Source organism: Panthera leo, chromosome D1, assembly GCF_018350215.1.
Source record: "Panthera leo isolate Ple1 chromosome D1, P.leo_Ple1_pat1.1, whole genome shotgun sequence".
NCBI lineage: Eukaryota > Metazoa > Chordata > Mammalia > Carnivora > Felidae > Panthera > Panthera leo.
Genome location: NC_056688.1, coordinates 62,699,721 through 62,716,064, shown reverse-complemented (window position 1 = coordinate 62,716,064; position 16,344 = coordinate 62,699,721). Strand labels below are relative to the sequence as shown.

Sequence of the window (16,344 nt, the reverse complement as noted above, 5' to 3'; positions counted from 1 at the left end):
CATACCAAAACTACAATGAGATAACCACCTCACACCTGTCAGAATGACTAAAATGAACAACTCAGGCAACAAGAGATGTTGGCAAGGATGCAAAGAAATGGGAACCCTCTTGCATTGTTGGTGGGAATGCAAACTGGTGCAGCCACTCTGAAAAACATCATGGAAGTTCTTTAAAAAAATTAAAAATAAAACTACCCTATGTCCCAGCAATTGCACTACTAGGTATTTATCCAAAGGATACAAAAAAGCTGATTCAAAGAGGCACTTGCACCCCAAATTTTATAGCAGAATTGTCAACAATAGCCAAATTAAGAAAGATCCCAATGTCCATTGACTGATGAATGGATAAAGAAGAGGTGGGGTGTGTGTGTGTGTGTGTGTGTGTGTATAATATTCCATACATATATATACATACACAATGGAATATTACTTGGTGATCAAAAAGAGTGAAATCTTGCTACTTGAAACAATGTGGACAGAACTAGGATATATTATGCTTAGTGAAATAAGTCAATTAGAGAAAGACAAATACATGATTTCACTCATATGTGGAATTTAAGAAACAAAACAGATGAACATAGGGTAAGAGAAGGAAAAATAAGACAAAGTCTAGCTGTTTTCTTTTAGAAAGTTTCACAGAACTTCTTTTTGTGAACTGATTAATTCTGTTAGATTTCAGAATCCAGAATCATCTTATAGAAATTTAATAACGGAGATATTCCTTTTTTTTTCTTTTTTTCTTTTTTCTTTTTTAATATATGAAATTTATTGTCAAATTGGTTTCCATACAACACCCAGTGCTCATCCCAAAAGGTGCCCTCCTCAATACCCATCACCCACCCTGCCCTCCCTCCCACCCCCATCAACCCTCAGTTTGTTCTCAGTTTTTAACAGTCTCTTATGCTTTGGCTCTCTCCCACTCTAACCTCTTTTTTTTTTCCTTCCCCTCCCCCATGGGTTTCTGTTACGTTTCTCAGGATCCACATAAGAGTGAAACCATATGGTATCTGTCTTTCTCAATAACAGAGATATTCCTATTAAATCATGCCAACTTATGGCAGCCTTTGGCAAGTTTAGTCAGTTGTGAAGAGTAAGGTTGAATAGCATACATACAATATAGCCATATAGTGGAACAGTGGTCATGACATGTGGTGAGGGCAAGAACATAATTAGTGATGTCAGTGGAGATGATTTTGTCAAGTTGGTTTAGAAAGTCCATAGGGGTTAAAGCACAGGTATAATACAATAGTAGTTGATAGTGTTTAGAATATAAGCTCTGCACTGGGCCTTGGTTTTTCCTTCTAGCTGAATCCAATCATTACACACACACACACACACACACACTCACACACACACACACACACACACACACGTATACTATACACACACACACACAAAACATTTATATATATTTATGTATATCATATATTTCATCAAGACTTGAGAAGTTGAGGATCAAACATATTTAGGGTTAAGAATTCTTAAGACTTGCTCCTGAATCTGCTTTTTCCCGACCCCATAGATAACAGGGTTGAGTGCAGGTGGTACAACCATATGTAGATTGGCAAGAAATATATGAATATATTCAAGGATGCTATGACCAAAGTGGTGGGTCAGAAAGGGAAAAATGCTGGGATGTAGAAGATGAGCATGACACAGATGTGGGAGCCACAGGTGTTGAGAGCTTTGAATAGGGCATTCCACGATGGTAAACAAAAGACTGTGTAGAGTATTTTCATGTACAAAAAACCAATTACAATAAGGTCAATTAATCCCATAGAAAAAGCAACCATACCAAGTAAATTATTGGTCCTGATACTGGTACAGGAAAGAAGGTCAATGCCCATGTGCTCACAGTAAGTGTGGGGGATGATATGGGCACCACAGAATGACAATAGTAAGATGAGGAAAACAAAAGGAATAACAAAGATTAAAGATCTCATGATCATGACTATACCTAGAATGGTCACCACCTTGTTTTTGAGAGTCATAGTATATCTCAGGAGATTGCAGGTGGCAACATAACGATCTATGGCCATGACTGTCAGTATCCCAGACTTGAGGCCAGTGCATAGATGAGTCATAAACATCTATGCAAGGCAGGCACCAAAAAGAATTTCCCTGAAATTGAACCAAAAGATGCCCAGCATCTTGGGAATAGTGGCAGAGGACAGGCTTAGGTCAGTGAAGGCCAACATTGCTAGGAAGTAAAACATGGAGACTAGGCTCAGTCTGAATTATAAAGAGGATTATAACATTCCCCAGGAGTGCAATCAGATATACAATACAAAAGGGGAAACCAATCCAGATGTAAAAAATTTCCAGGCCTGGAATCCCCAGCAGGACAAAGGAAGAAGGATGGGATTGAGTAGTATTATGATAGGCCATCTTCATGGTTGCTGGTAAGTTTTTTCACATTGTGTCACGACTCCGATCTCATTCATGTCATTCTTTCAGGCCATGCAGAGACATGGAATTAATTCTCCACCTTAATCCTTAGTAGAAGAACCTGGAGTGAAAAGTGATAAATGATTTTAAAAGCTCCCAAATACAGAACTCACCAGATTCTGGACATCTTGTTTTTCTGTCCAAGATACATCCCAAACTTGATACTCTGCAAATAGTCTTAAGAATGATGTAAAATTACATCACTGTAATGATGTAAAATGATGTGCTTACATTTTAGAGGAACTTCTGTAATGTTACAATGGAGAATGGGTTGCAGGGGCAATTGGAGTTTGATGCAAGTAGGGTGAACGATGATGCTAACCTGATCTAAATAAATGATAATGGAGATGGAGAGGTGAAGGAGTATATAGCAAATTGACAGAGAACAGTATTTGATGTGATTTGGGGGATGAAAGAAAGCAATAAGTCACATTTCACTTCCAGAATTCTGTGTTAGGCAAATGAGCAAATATTGCTGCTATTCAGTGAGATAGAGAACATAATGGGAGTGATTCTTTTTTGCTTTAGTTTATGAGAGTAGGTGTTGACATCAGTCCTGAAATAAATAGATATGAAGTTCGTATTGAATCAAGTAGCAATTCTCAATAGGCAGAATAACAGTTAAGTTCCCACTATTGTTGAAACTCAGTTTTAGGGCTTCAGTGAGTTTATAAAGTACCAAAAATCTATGCATGTGCCTGTAGAAACCATAGGATTCATGTAGTGATTAAGACTATCATGTTTTTTCCCCATGTTCATAATATTTAATCTCTGGAGAGTCATACTGGGGAGAATATGACAATAGTAAATGAATGTCTGTATCTTCAAAGCCCCCTCAGGTAACTAAAGAAGAAAGAGGTAGAGACAAGAGCCATTCTCAAAGATGACAAATCAAACGTCTTCAGGAAAAATAATCTCATAAATACGTTATATGGGGATTCATGTATTTTCTCTATTTGTGCACCTGCCTGTATAACTGTGTTAAAATATATTGTATAATATTGATTAAATCAAACAAAATAATACAGCAGGTTAAATATTGTCTGTGGGACTAAGGCATGGGCATATTTTAGTGTGGGCATTATTCTGTGTAGCATATCTGCTATATTCCTTTCCTTTCTAAGCTACTATTATAAGCTGAGATCTGAATAAGAATTCAACACCGGGGTTTTAAAAGAGCCTGTTTTATTGTGCCTACTCAGTAAAAGGAGAGTGTGGCAATGTCAACTATCCACATCATTCATGTCATCCAAATCCCCCCTTTGACCTCAATGTCTGAGTGTTCTTCCTTGGATGGATGTCATTACAGGACAATTATGGTTGTGTCTCCTCTTAGAGTATGTCTTAGCTGATATTCTTCACCCCCAGCAGTTCAATTATTTGTTTAATGAAAGTCAGAGAAGTCAGACTCAGTCCCAAAGTGTCATCTAAATAAGCAGAACACAAGATAACAGCAGCGTCAAACTTCTTATAGTACTTTTCCTACTTTCCCTCCACCATAGGTGCGAATTTGTTTCTCAGTAGATTTCCTTAGGTTGCTACATCAGAAGAAGGAGTTTACTTCTCATTGACATACATACTCCTAAAATCAGTTTATTTCAAAGGTGGTCTAATTGGGGTGCCTGGGTGGCTCAGTCTGTTAGGTGTTGACTATTGATTTTGGCTCAAGTCATGATCTCGTGGTTCATGAGTTTGAGCCCCACATCTGGCTCCATTGCGGAGCCTGCTTGGGATTCTCTCTCCCTCTGTCTCTGCTCCTCTCCCATTCATTCATTCATCCTCTCTCTCTTTCTTAAAATAAATAAATAAACTTAAAAAAACGTGATCTAATTTTTATGGGCTTAAATGCTTTGTTTTGTATGTTGAAATAAAATCTAATCACACCTGAGATTTAAAACATTTAGATGATTATTCATGATTACCCAAGGCAAATTGGTTTATTTCACTTCCTTTTCTCAGTGTTTATTTGCCATCTATAAACACTGGTAGTTGCTCTTATTTTATTACTTTTAGTATGAAATAAACCCAAAGTTAAATTTAAGAAATCTCTTCCAGAGGTGTTTTTCTTATCAAAGCATAAGATTTGAAAGGGGAATAATGTTGTCATACGAGAGTTAAATAATACAATAAATGCTATGATCAGAACAGAGATATCTAAAGACAGCTAAATGGGGTGTAACAATATTCAGGAAAGCAAGGCTTGAGTGTTTCTTAATTGCGCCTAGCTACAAAAATAACAAAAGAATGTCCCACAGTTGGGCAATCATATAAATTTATGATTTATATGTAATCATATAAACACAGGAAAGAGAACAATAGATCATATATTAGCCCATACCTAGATATTGAGAGTATACTTACTGTGGTTAAATAAGCACTCCCTTTAGTGCAGGTGTGCTTATATGGATTCGTCTTGTTTAGTTGTTTTCTGAGATGAAATTGTTAAAAATCTTATTTTCATACAAATGATTAGGGAGCATCAGAATTGCCACTGATGAAAATATTCATCTAGCAAAAATGGTGACTGTACACAAAGAGCCAGATTTCAGTAAGCCTAGAATTTTGAAATGAGAGACAAGTTGGTCCTTTTCAATTGGCTTGAAGCATGCTAATGCTTCACAGACAATGATCTCAGCTATTATGACCAATATCCAGTGCTCAACACAGCATTGGGCACAGAATGGCAGAACTACTCCTTCTAAGCTTTGCAGTGTTGATGACTTTGTACAAATTAAGTTTATAAAAAGCTCTAAAGATTGAATAAATACCTAACCAATGTTGCCTTTTTGGGAAGGCTGTCAGTACACCCTGCTGTTTCTAAGCATGCCCCTCATGTTATAGCTTTGGACCACGCACTGGTGATGAATGGAGTTTTTGCATGCATTTTCTTGTAAGCTACATAGAAATTAGCCTTACTGATGTCACTCTGTCACTCATTTCTATTTGGATTACTCACTTTCTACCTAAGTGACGTTTAGCAAAGCCTCAGAAATGAAAATCTACAGTGCAGCAGGAAAGCTTTTAAATAGTAGCAATTGTTAATGAATGATACCAAAATTGAGGGTTAGGGGTGGTGGGGGATAAACATGTTTGGAAAGTGTAGAGTGAACAAAGTTGAAAATATTGTTTTGGGTGTACCTGGGTGGCTCAGTTGGTTGAGCATCTGACTTCTGCTCAGGTCATGATCTCATGTCTCATGGGTTTGAGCCCCACATTGTGCTGTGCTGACAGCTTGGAACCTGGACCCTGGAGCCTGCCTCAAATTCTTTGCCTCCCTCTCTCTTTGCCCCTCCCCCACTTGCACTGTGTCTCCCTCTCTCTGTCTCCAAAATAAATAAACATTGAAAACATTTTTTTCAAACATCAAATAAGCAATTAAATTATAATTCAATATTAAAATAATTTAAAAGAATTTACTGCATATCCTTAAGTTGTGATGATAAGAAATCCATGAAATTAGGGAGCTAAAATTTTAATTCTTAGGAGAACACGAAGTTATTATAATGGAAAGACTGGATGCCTTGGGTACTCTATGTGCTTTTGAGACATAAATGTTTCAAGTATTTATTTACTTAATACTTATTTACTTTGTAGCTGTTGTTATTAGAGGTAGGAATAGCTATGGTATATATGCTGATGATAAAGAAACAGTTCTATTTTTGTAATGCTTATATTCTAAGTTAGCAAGGAAAACAATAAGCATGTAAAAATAATTAAATGACTCTAGATAATAATAATTATGGAAATAAAATTAAGTAGAATTAAAAATCAACAATAAGAATAGAAACACATCAATTTAAAAAGGAAAAAACCTAATAGGGAAAACGTTTAAGACAACAAATGTTCAATAGCAAATAAAACATCATTAGTTACCAGGGAAATGAAAATTAATATCCAAAGTGATTCCATTTGACACTCCTGGAATGGCTAAAGTAAAAACGATTCACATTATCTTTGGTTGAAGAGGATGTGAAATAACAGAAACTCTCATTCATTGCTAATAAGTATGTGAAATGTACAACGACTTTAGAAAACACTTGGCCTGTTTCTTATGAAGTTAAAAATACATTTTCACTATTATTCAGCACCTTAATTTTTAGATATTTACCAAAGGAAATAAATATCCGGTAGACTTGTCAAAAAGACAATTAGATATATATGCCTGAAGCTCAGAAAAAGGACATAGCTGATTATATACATTTGGGAGTAATTAGTGTGTTTGATACATGTCGTCTGCGTTGTATATATGGATGGAAGAATGAAGAGGAAAAACTATAAAAACAAGAATTAGCAATAGATATCCTAATTTATTGTTTTTCTGGAGGTAGTGTACCAATATTTTATGGTTCACCAAGTGATGATGAAAAACATAGGATTATGGTTGGCAATTCCACTCTGGAGTGTGTGTGAGAGGGAGGGTGGGGTGAGAATAAAGAAAATAAGAGTTACCTTATCATTAGTCGTTGGGTGTAGGGTAAAACAGATGGACACATCCTAGGTTTTCATAACAGTTGGGATGCTCTATGCCATTCTCTCCTATTTTATTTTATTTTTAAAAATTTTTTAATGTTTATTTTTGAGAGACAGAGACAAGGCACGAGTGGGGGAAGGGCAGAGAGAGAGGGAGACACAGAATCTGAAGCAGGCTCTGGGCTCTGGGCTCTGAACCGTCAGCACAGAGCCTGACATGGCACCCAAACTCAGAGCTGTGAGATCATGATCTGAGCCAAAGTCAGACGCTCAGCCGACTGAGCCACCCAGGCGCCTCTCTCTCCTATTTTAAACATCCATTGAGAATAATTTCCTTTATCCCTTTTCCTTCTTTCAAGGACTTTGTAATAAATGCTTCTAAGTCATCTTACTCTTTCCACGATCTCTTCTTCTGTCCTTTATTTCTCTGCTCTTAGTTTCTACCATTATAGAAACTCCATTATACCATGGGGAGCCAACTCACCAGAGTTTTAGTAGCTCTGCCATCTCCAAAATGGTCACTGTTTGGATGCTACAACCTCTAGGGTTTGTGGAGTAATATTTATAGTGAGTAAGAATTTTAGTGATACTTTTATACTTCCCAGTTGCATTTGTTCCCTGGGGCTCCCAGGAGCTTGAAGGATGAGAAAAAGGAGTCCCTGCATTGCCAAGCTAAAGCTGACTCTTTCCTTGGGGTTAGTTTGGTTCAGTAGTCCAGTCATGGTTTCGCATTGTTTGTGGGCTTTATACTGCCCAAGATGACACTGGGTGAGGTCACTTCATGAGAGCTACACATAGTGGTCAAAATGCAATAAGGAGTTCTGACTTATTTTATAAATCATTTCACCATTTTTACAAGTCTCTGCAGTAGACTCTGGGATATCAGAAATAGAAGCCATTTACCATTTAACAGGAAATAAAATTCAGAAAAATCAAGAGACAGAATTAGGTCATAGCAATCAGTGCCAGAAAAGAAACTAAAGTCAAAGACTACTGAATTCCTCACCCAGCACTCTTTCTAATGAATACTTCAGAGTATTCCCCTTTATTCACAGGTTATTTGTGCAGATTTGATCTCCGCATTTGTGCCACAAACTATGATAATAACAATGAGGCAGAGGTTGCTAGTTAGGCAGTTTACTATCATGTGATGTCTTAAATATCTATGATGAGTTCTAGCCCAATGATCATATTAATAGTATGCAGAAGGCCAGTGGTAAATTTCAGGTCCAACTCTAAAGGCCAGAGAATCAAAACCTCTGATGGTATAAGTCCCAGTCTAAGAGTAGGAGAAGACTGATGTCCAGCTCAGGCAGACAGGCAGGGAGGGGGAGGGAGGGAGGGAGAGAGAGAGAGAGAGGTCTCCCTTTACCTTTTTGTTCTATTCAAGTTCTCAATGGATTGAATGAGGTCCACCCACATTGGGGAAAACAATCTGCTTTACTCAATCTTCCAAATCAAATGCTAACTGCTTTCATTTTATTTTAATATTTATCTATTTATTTATTTTGAAAGAGCCAGAGACAGAGACAGAGAGATGCAGGAGAGGGGCAGATAGAGAGAGGAAGAGAGAATTCCACGGAGGCTCTAGATCCCACAAACTGTGAGACCATGACCCAAGCTAAAATTGAGAGTAGGACACTCAACCAACTGAGTCACACAGGCACCCCAAATGCTAACATCTTTCAGAAACACACTCAGATACACAAAGAAATGATGTTTAACCAAACACCTGATAGCCCAATCAAATTGACATATAAAATTAACCATCACCCTGGGTGGAATGCAAAAACTAGGGAAATGGCCTTCAGAATCAAAATCAGTAGCATCCAGATATCTATTGCTCCAACACCATATATTGAAAAGGAAATTCCTTGCAATATCATATTTGTCATAAATCAGATCACAATATAATCATGTGTTTTTTCTTGTACTACCCATTCTGATCAATTGGTTTATTTACAAATATCACACTATCTTAATTAGGCTGTTGCCTAATTCTTGAAGTGTGTAGTCATAGAAGTCTTATTTGTGAGATTCTTTGTGTTACCTTGTGCATTTGAAAATCAGCTTGCCAGTTTATGCAAAAATATCTGTTGAAATTTTTATTGGAATTTCATTAAATCTATATATCAATTTGGAGAAAATTAACACCATTGCATCACTGAAACTTCTAATCCACATACATAATATATCTCAATTTATTTAAGTTTTCTTTATTTTTTCTCACCAACGTATTCTAGTTTCAATGCAAACAACTTGGGACATCTTTATTCCTAGGTATTTGATTTTTTGATGCAATTGTAAATGGTATTGACTTACGAATTTCATTTTCCATTTTTTTCTAGAGTTTGGAAATGCAATTGATTTTTGTGTATTGAAGGTCTATGTAGCGATCTTACTAAATTTACTTATAAATTCAAATATTCTATTTATTGATACTTGTCAATTTTTCTATCCACAGAATGAAAGTTATTTGCAAATAATGACTTATTTACTTCTTTACAATCTTTATACATTTTTTCCAAGCATTTACTAATTCACCACTGCATATGATTGATATTCACTGTAGATTTGAGGAAGATAACCTTTAACAGATAAAGCAATTCCCTTATATTCTTACATTTATGAGATTATTTTTACTACCAGCTCATGGTGAATTTTTTTTGCATAATTTTCCTAGATCTGTTGAGAAATTTTTATTTTCCCTCCATTATTAAGGTTAATGAGGTGAATTAGATATAGATCAATTTTCAATGTTTAAAGCAACTTCTGATTCCCATAATAGACCTCACTTATTCATAATATATTTTTGGTTTTCTTGGGCTCAATTTCAAATATTTTGTTTAGAATTTGTATATCTAAGTTAATGAGAGATGTTGGCTTGTAATTTTCTTGTATGTAATTTCTGTCAGTGTTTATGCCAGGTTTATGATAACTTCAAAAAAATATACTGGAAAGTGTTCCCTCTTTTTCTGTTTTCTGAAAGCATTTATGTTATTTCTTCTTTCACTCTTTAGAAGACTTTACCACGAAGGTAACTAGGCCCAGGCTTTTCTCTTTTAATTATGATTTCATCATCTTTAACAGATATAGAATAATGCAGATTTTGGGGGGAAAGTTGTATTTATCAAGGAATTTTTATACTGTGTCCTTGTCAAATTAATTATCATAGTGGTTCATAGTGTAGTCTTATTATATTTTAAAATATCTGTAACTTTCAATGTTGTTTTTAAATACTAGATAATTTAAATTTGTGTTTTTTATTTTTCTAAAAGTTTATCTCATCATTTTTCTAAATATAACTTCAGCCTTGTTGATATTTTCTGTTATATATATTCTTTGTTTTATCGTTTTTTGCTTATATTTGTACTATTTCTTGTCTTCTATCTTTTTAGGGCTTAATTTTTCTAATTTGCTGTTTTTTTAGTTTTTTTAATTGTAAGCTTAGCTCTATAGGTCAGAACTTGAGGCATGGCTTAGTTTGGTTTTCTGCTTCAGAAGTCTCCACAGAAGGCAATCAATTGTTGGCCAGGGCTCCAGTCTCATCTGAGGCTGTATCTATCTCTCTACATATCTATATCAGAGAAAGACAAATACTGTATGATCTCATTGATATGTGGAATAGAAAAAAAAAACACAACAACTCATAAATACAGAAAACAGATTGATTGTTGCCAGAGGTGGAGGGTGGAGGGCTCGTGGAAATGGGTAAAGGTGGTGAAATTTTAAGTTAAAAATTTTTAAATAAAACAAATATATAAAATTAGTAAAATGATTTTTAAATGTGGTAATACACTAAATAAGGACACATCTCTTCTCAACAGCTATACTGCTGCTTCTTTATAAATGTATGATCATTCTATGACTCAAATGTATTATAGATTGCTTTCTATCTGCCACAAAATGCTGGGCATCAAATTAATATTTACAATATGCCTACTAAGTGTCAGATACCAAGCTTGGGCTGGGGATATGAGAAAATTGGGATGTAACTCAGGAGTTTTATGTAACTCACTAGGTTATGCTATTACACAGCCAAAGTTGGGATCAGTAGTGTGGGAAGAGGTCAGGTTTCAGGAACCCAAGTGACATAGATTTATCTTGGCTCAATTGCTGTAATCTTTGGAATCATTTGACTCTGTGAGCTTTAGTTTCTTCATCTAGGACCAACAGGAAAACTCCTCAGGGCAAATGTATAGGTAAAATAAGAATGTATATAAAGTGTCTGGCACATTAGGTAGACACATGGAAATGACAGATTGGAAAGTATGAAAGCAAAAGACAGAGCTCAGCTAACTCAATATCTTGATATTTTGATGAGACCAATGCTATGAAATGTGATATAATAGACCCCAAAAAAGGCTCTTTCAAAACCTAACATTTCAAAAGTGCATGCAGAAATGCACCTCCCAAATATAGACAAGAACCAGATGTCCAGTGCCACCCCCCCCAAAAAAAGACATCCTAAAAAAAAAAGGTTCTTGTCACAAGAGTTGTAACTATCTGAGTTGATGGATATAAACTAAGCATATTGTGGTAATCAGTTTGCAATACATCTATATAAAATCATCATGATGTATACCTTAAACTAATACAATGTTATATGTCAATTATATCTCAACAAAACTGGAAAAATAAAAGACAAAATGATACATAAAGAAAATACTGTAGAAATATTAAATTTCAATATAAATTATTTACCAAAGATACATTTCAACACAAAAGATAGTAGGATAGTCCAATTGAGAATGTTATTCAAATGATGTTTGGAAAAATTATGGACTTCAAAGTCTCAAAAGAGAAGTCTCAGGTTGCTACTATAAAATATTCCTTGGAAACATTGGACTAATGCATGACATCATTAAAGAGGGGATCCCAAAATAGTTCAATGCACTTATCTGTGAAAGTCAAACCCTAAGGCTTCTATGCCTAGAAAACTGTTGACAGTTATGCCAGCCACAGCTCAGAGTAGAGGCCTAATAGGCAGAACAGAGTTGGGAAGGGATTGTGCCAGAAATGTGATGGAAATTTCTAGGTTCCTTATAGGAGGTATATGGGATAATGTGAGGATTACAGTGTCACGAAGATGAAGATAATGAAGAAAAGAACACATAACACTTCAAACAGTACAACCCTCCCCGTCCACTGCAAAAGCCCTAAAAATTCTCAGTCTCCATCGTAAGCAAAGAAACAAACAAACAAAAAACTTAAAAAAGAATCTTAGTAGGAAGGAAGGAAAGAAGGAAGAGAAAGAAAGAAAAGAAAGAGAGAGAGAGAGAGAGAGAGAGAGAGAATGAAAAAGGAAAGCCACCCAGAGAGGCTGCACAGATGGGAAATCTTAACAGGTTCTGGGAAGATCTGAGAAGCCAGAAGATGGCATATCTTCCATAGGTGCCAAATAATAGTGTCAAGAATGTCCAGAGTAATGGGGTGCCTGGGTGGTTCAGTCGGTTGAGTGTCCAACTTCGGCTCAGGTCACGATCTCATGGTTTGTGAGTTTGAGCCCTACATCAGGCTCTGTGATGACAGCTCAGAGCCTGGAGCCTGTTTCGGATTCTGTGTCTCCCTCTCTCTCTGCCCCTTCCCCACTTGTGCTCTGTCTCTCTCTGCCTCTCAAAAATAAAATAAATGTAAACAAACAAATAAACACCTTTTTAGAAAAAGAATGTCCAGAGTAAAGCTTTCAACCTCAAGAGCCAAAGTTCTGGGGTAACATGTACTTCCACCCAATCAACCCCCACAACACAAAAGCCATGTCTGAAACAGAAGGCAGGAGAGGCATCTAGGGGATATGCAGATCTCTTTAAGTATAAAGTTTGTTTCTTTAATTGCCAAACACTCCCACTGTAATCCATTTCCACTTGGCTAAGGCTTGGCAAGACCCTCAGATAAGGAGTAGTCAGGGAAAATTCCCAAGTTACCACAGAATCCAGGCAAGGAAGACTTCCTTTGAAGCAACAGGAAAAAGGATTCACAGAAGAAAGTTTTCATTGCTGTCTGATATACCAAGAAAAAAGAGAATCAGAACTCATTCCAGGATTGAAAAATGAAATTTCCCTTCCAACATGAAAATAATTGCTGACTTTTATTAGCAATTCCAAAGGTGGATCTGATCCTTTTTACCTCTTACAACCTCCTCAGTAACTTCTGGATTCCCTGCTTGATCTCTTTGGTCCTCACACCATAAACAATGGGGTTCAGAGCTGGGGGGATGAGGTGGTGCAGGATGTTGAGCAGGATGGGGACATCTGGGGGAATTCTCTTCCTGGCCAGGTTAGTGATGACCAGAACCAGCAGGACGGTGCTGAAGAAGAGGATGAGGATGAAGTGGGAACCGCATGTGCTCAGGGCCTTGGCCGCAGCACCCTCAGCCTTGATCCTTAGCACAGCTTTCAGGATGAAGGAGTAGGAGAGAACAATAAGGATGAGGTCAGAGCCCAGGAGGGTCCAGCCTGCCACAAACTGGTAGAGCCGGTTGAAGGTGATGTCATCACAGGAGAGTTTGGACACAGACAGGTTAGTGCAGATGCAGTTCTTGATGGTGTTCTCTGCACAGTATGTGAGTCGAGAAGACAAGACAGGAACAGGAAGAGAAAAGAGGCCATTCCGGGCCACAACAAATATGGTAGCTCTAACCACAAAATGGTCGGTGATCATGGATGGGTATCGTAGTGGGTGGCAAATGGCCACATAGCGGTCATAGGCCATGACCATGAATGTACAAGACTCCATGGTCAAGAAACTGTTCATGATGAACATCTGGAGGAAGCAGGCAGAGAAGCTGATGGACCTGAGGTCAAACCAGAAGATGGCCAGGACCTTGGGGATGACAGTCAGGCAGAGCACGATGTCCAGCAGGGAGAGGAGGCTGAGCAGGTAGTACATGGGCTCGTGCAGAGAGGCCTCCAGCTGGATAGTGAGCAGGAGGGTGGCATTGGCCCCCATGGCCAGGAGGAAAAGGAGGCTGAGGGGCAGAGACAACCAATGCTGCCAACTCTGGTAGTTAGGGAAGCAGATGAGGAGGAATTCGGAGACTGGAGCAGTGGAGTAGTTGCTGGGTGAGGCCATGTAAAGTGTCCTGATCACTCTGGAAATCCAGAGTTCCTACAAATGTAGGACAAAATATATTAACAAAAATTATGTGTTCTAGATGTTGTAAAACTCAGGTTTCCATTGGGACACTTAACCTGTCTCAATGAACTTTTCAAATCATCATCATCATCATCAATCATTGCTGACATTTAACTGAACACTTGCTATGTGCCAACTCTAAGCCAAATGCTTTATAATTATTATCTTATTTCATCCTTTACAAAAAATCTTGAGAGTAATTAATACTGTTATCTTAATTTCACAGATAATGAAAGGATACAGGCAAAGAGGAGCAGAGTAGTTTAATCAAAACTGGCAAATAGTTTAAGTGGTGAGATCAGGACGGTGACAAGAGTCTGACTGGAGTTTCTGCTTCCAGCCTCCACACATTATGTAGCTTCAACAAGCACAATTAACTAAGTCCTACCTTCCCTCAGAGTTTACAAGGAATAACTATATTTCACTGACTATGTGGAGGTCCTAGAGAAGCCTCTATAGACATGGACAGGGCTTGTCAGGGTTCCTTACTTTTATTCAGGAAATAATTGAATTAGAGGTAAAGCATTCTTGACTGCACCCAACAGCAATAATTTCTTACTGCCCCAAAGGAGATTTTATTCTAAGGCATAGTATATATCACTGTCTCACTGGATTATTTGCTATTGTTTGTCTTTGGAAGTTTTGAGTGCTTTCTTTGGTTTGGATCCTTTAGATGAGACTGCATTTTATGTTCTGGTGACAGAGACAGTCAGTAATTAGGGGTACACCAGGAGGATATAAAAATTGTAAGTTCTGGGTTAAATAGGTGATGGAGATTAAAGAGTGCACATGTGGTGATGAGCACCAGGTGATGTATGAAATTATTGAATCACCATATTGTACATCTGAAACTAATATAACACTATATGTTAAGTGTATTGGAATGTGAACAAAAAGTTTAAAAAATTATAAGTGCTATGACAGTTTTTTAAATAAAAGAGAAAACAAGTCTTTGAAGGAGTCCAAAAGAGGAACACATTTTGAAACTTAGAAAGTAGGAGAAGTATCTTGTTAGCCTGGGCAGGTAGTTGAGAGAGGCCTGGAGACTGCAGCAACATCCAGAGTTTGGGACTAAGAGTAGCTGCCATTTTATGCCTGGAGCATTGAATAGTGTGGTGTTATTTTCAGCTCACTCATGAGGGTTCCTTGACTTGCACTATTCTAGAAGGACTCTGGGATCCCTCGATATATAGTCAGGCTATAAACTAACCTGTCATAGGAATTCTATCCAAAGATGAGATACTCTAATCATGGGGCCTTGACTGATGCACTGTTAACTCTTTTCCCACTCTGAGAGAGTCCAGGTTTGGAGGATTCACTCTGACAAAGACTAGGCCAAGAGCATCATGGATCATTTTGGAGGCCACTTTCTGCTCTATTCTTTGAGTCAATAGAGTCCTCTGAGTTGTCCTGTATTGCTGAAATTGCACTAACCACCTACCTGCTCCTTGGATAGTGATCTTTCCTTTATACAAAGAGCCATTCCTTGTTTCAGGATGGACAAGAAACAATGGATTGGACAAACATTTCAAAATCAGAATCAGTAAGAATTACATGTAGGGGATGAGTAAAGAAAGACATTAGAGTATTCATTATTCAAAAATTGCCCAAATGTGTACTTACTGATCACTATTGGGCAAGTTGATATGTAACAAACTGAAGAAAGATGAATGAAACAAGGTCTTGAATCTTGAGTCACAATGACTTTATGTTTTTGAACTTGAGTGACAGAAAAAATAAAATCTTTATTACAAAATTAGAAAAAGGAATGGGAAAAAAGGATAGAGTTTTCAGAATAAGAATATGAATTTATATTTGAATTGTTATGCAGGAGATATTTGCAAAATATACAGGTAGAGATTTTAAGCTATCATTGAAAATACAATATTCCTGGAATTCAGTAGGAAATTCAAGTATGCAAATGAAGATGTATTTGCATTAAAAAATAAGGTTAAAGAGGTATTAGCATATAAAATAATTGAAGAAAACCTAATAATTACTTAAAATCTAAAACTTAGACTGATAAGAATTTTCAAGTAGATTTTGTAGATTTAAGAGAAAATGGAAATATTTGATAGAGTAAGTTTCTAGAGAGAATGGGGGGAGTTAATTCAATAGCATAAACAAGGACTTTTATTCTAGCTTCTTCCACTCCTCTATTCACAGAAGAAAATGTCTATACTGGAAAATAAAAAGGATAAGTATTATCCACATGGCAAAACTGTAGGCCTTGGGCTGCCTAGTTGGCTCAGTCAGTGACTTTGGCTCAGGTCATGATCTCACAGCTTGTGA

The 16,344-nt window shown here is 37.0% G+C and overlaps 1 protein-coding gene and 1 pseudogene across 1 annotated transcript; both read right to left on the bottom strand.

Annotated features, from left to right (window-relative positions):
- Positions 1-1,455: 1,455 nt before the first annotated feature.
- LOC122201246 lies at positions 1,456-2,388 on the bottom strand (annotated as a pseudogene).
- A 10,659-nt stretch (positions 2,389-13,047) lies between these two features.
- LOC122200342 (olfactory receptor 56A4-like) lies at positions 13,048-14,001 on the bottom strand. The gene has a single exon (XM_042905896.1). The coding sequence runs from the start codon at positions 13,987-13,989 to the stop codon at positions 13,048-13,050; it is 942 nt and encodes a 313-aa protein (XP_042761830.1). The 5' UTR covers positions 13,990-14,001.
- Positions 14,002-16,344: the final 2,343 nt, after the last annotated feature.

Bases quoted from the DNA above. Each gene is read 5' to 3' on its own strand.
- LOC122200342 (XM_042905896.1), bottom strand. From the start codon at position 13,989: ATGGCCTCACCCAGCAACTACTCCACTGCTCCAGTCTCCGAATTCCTC.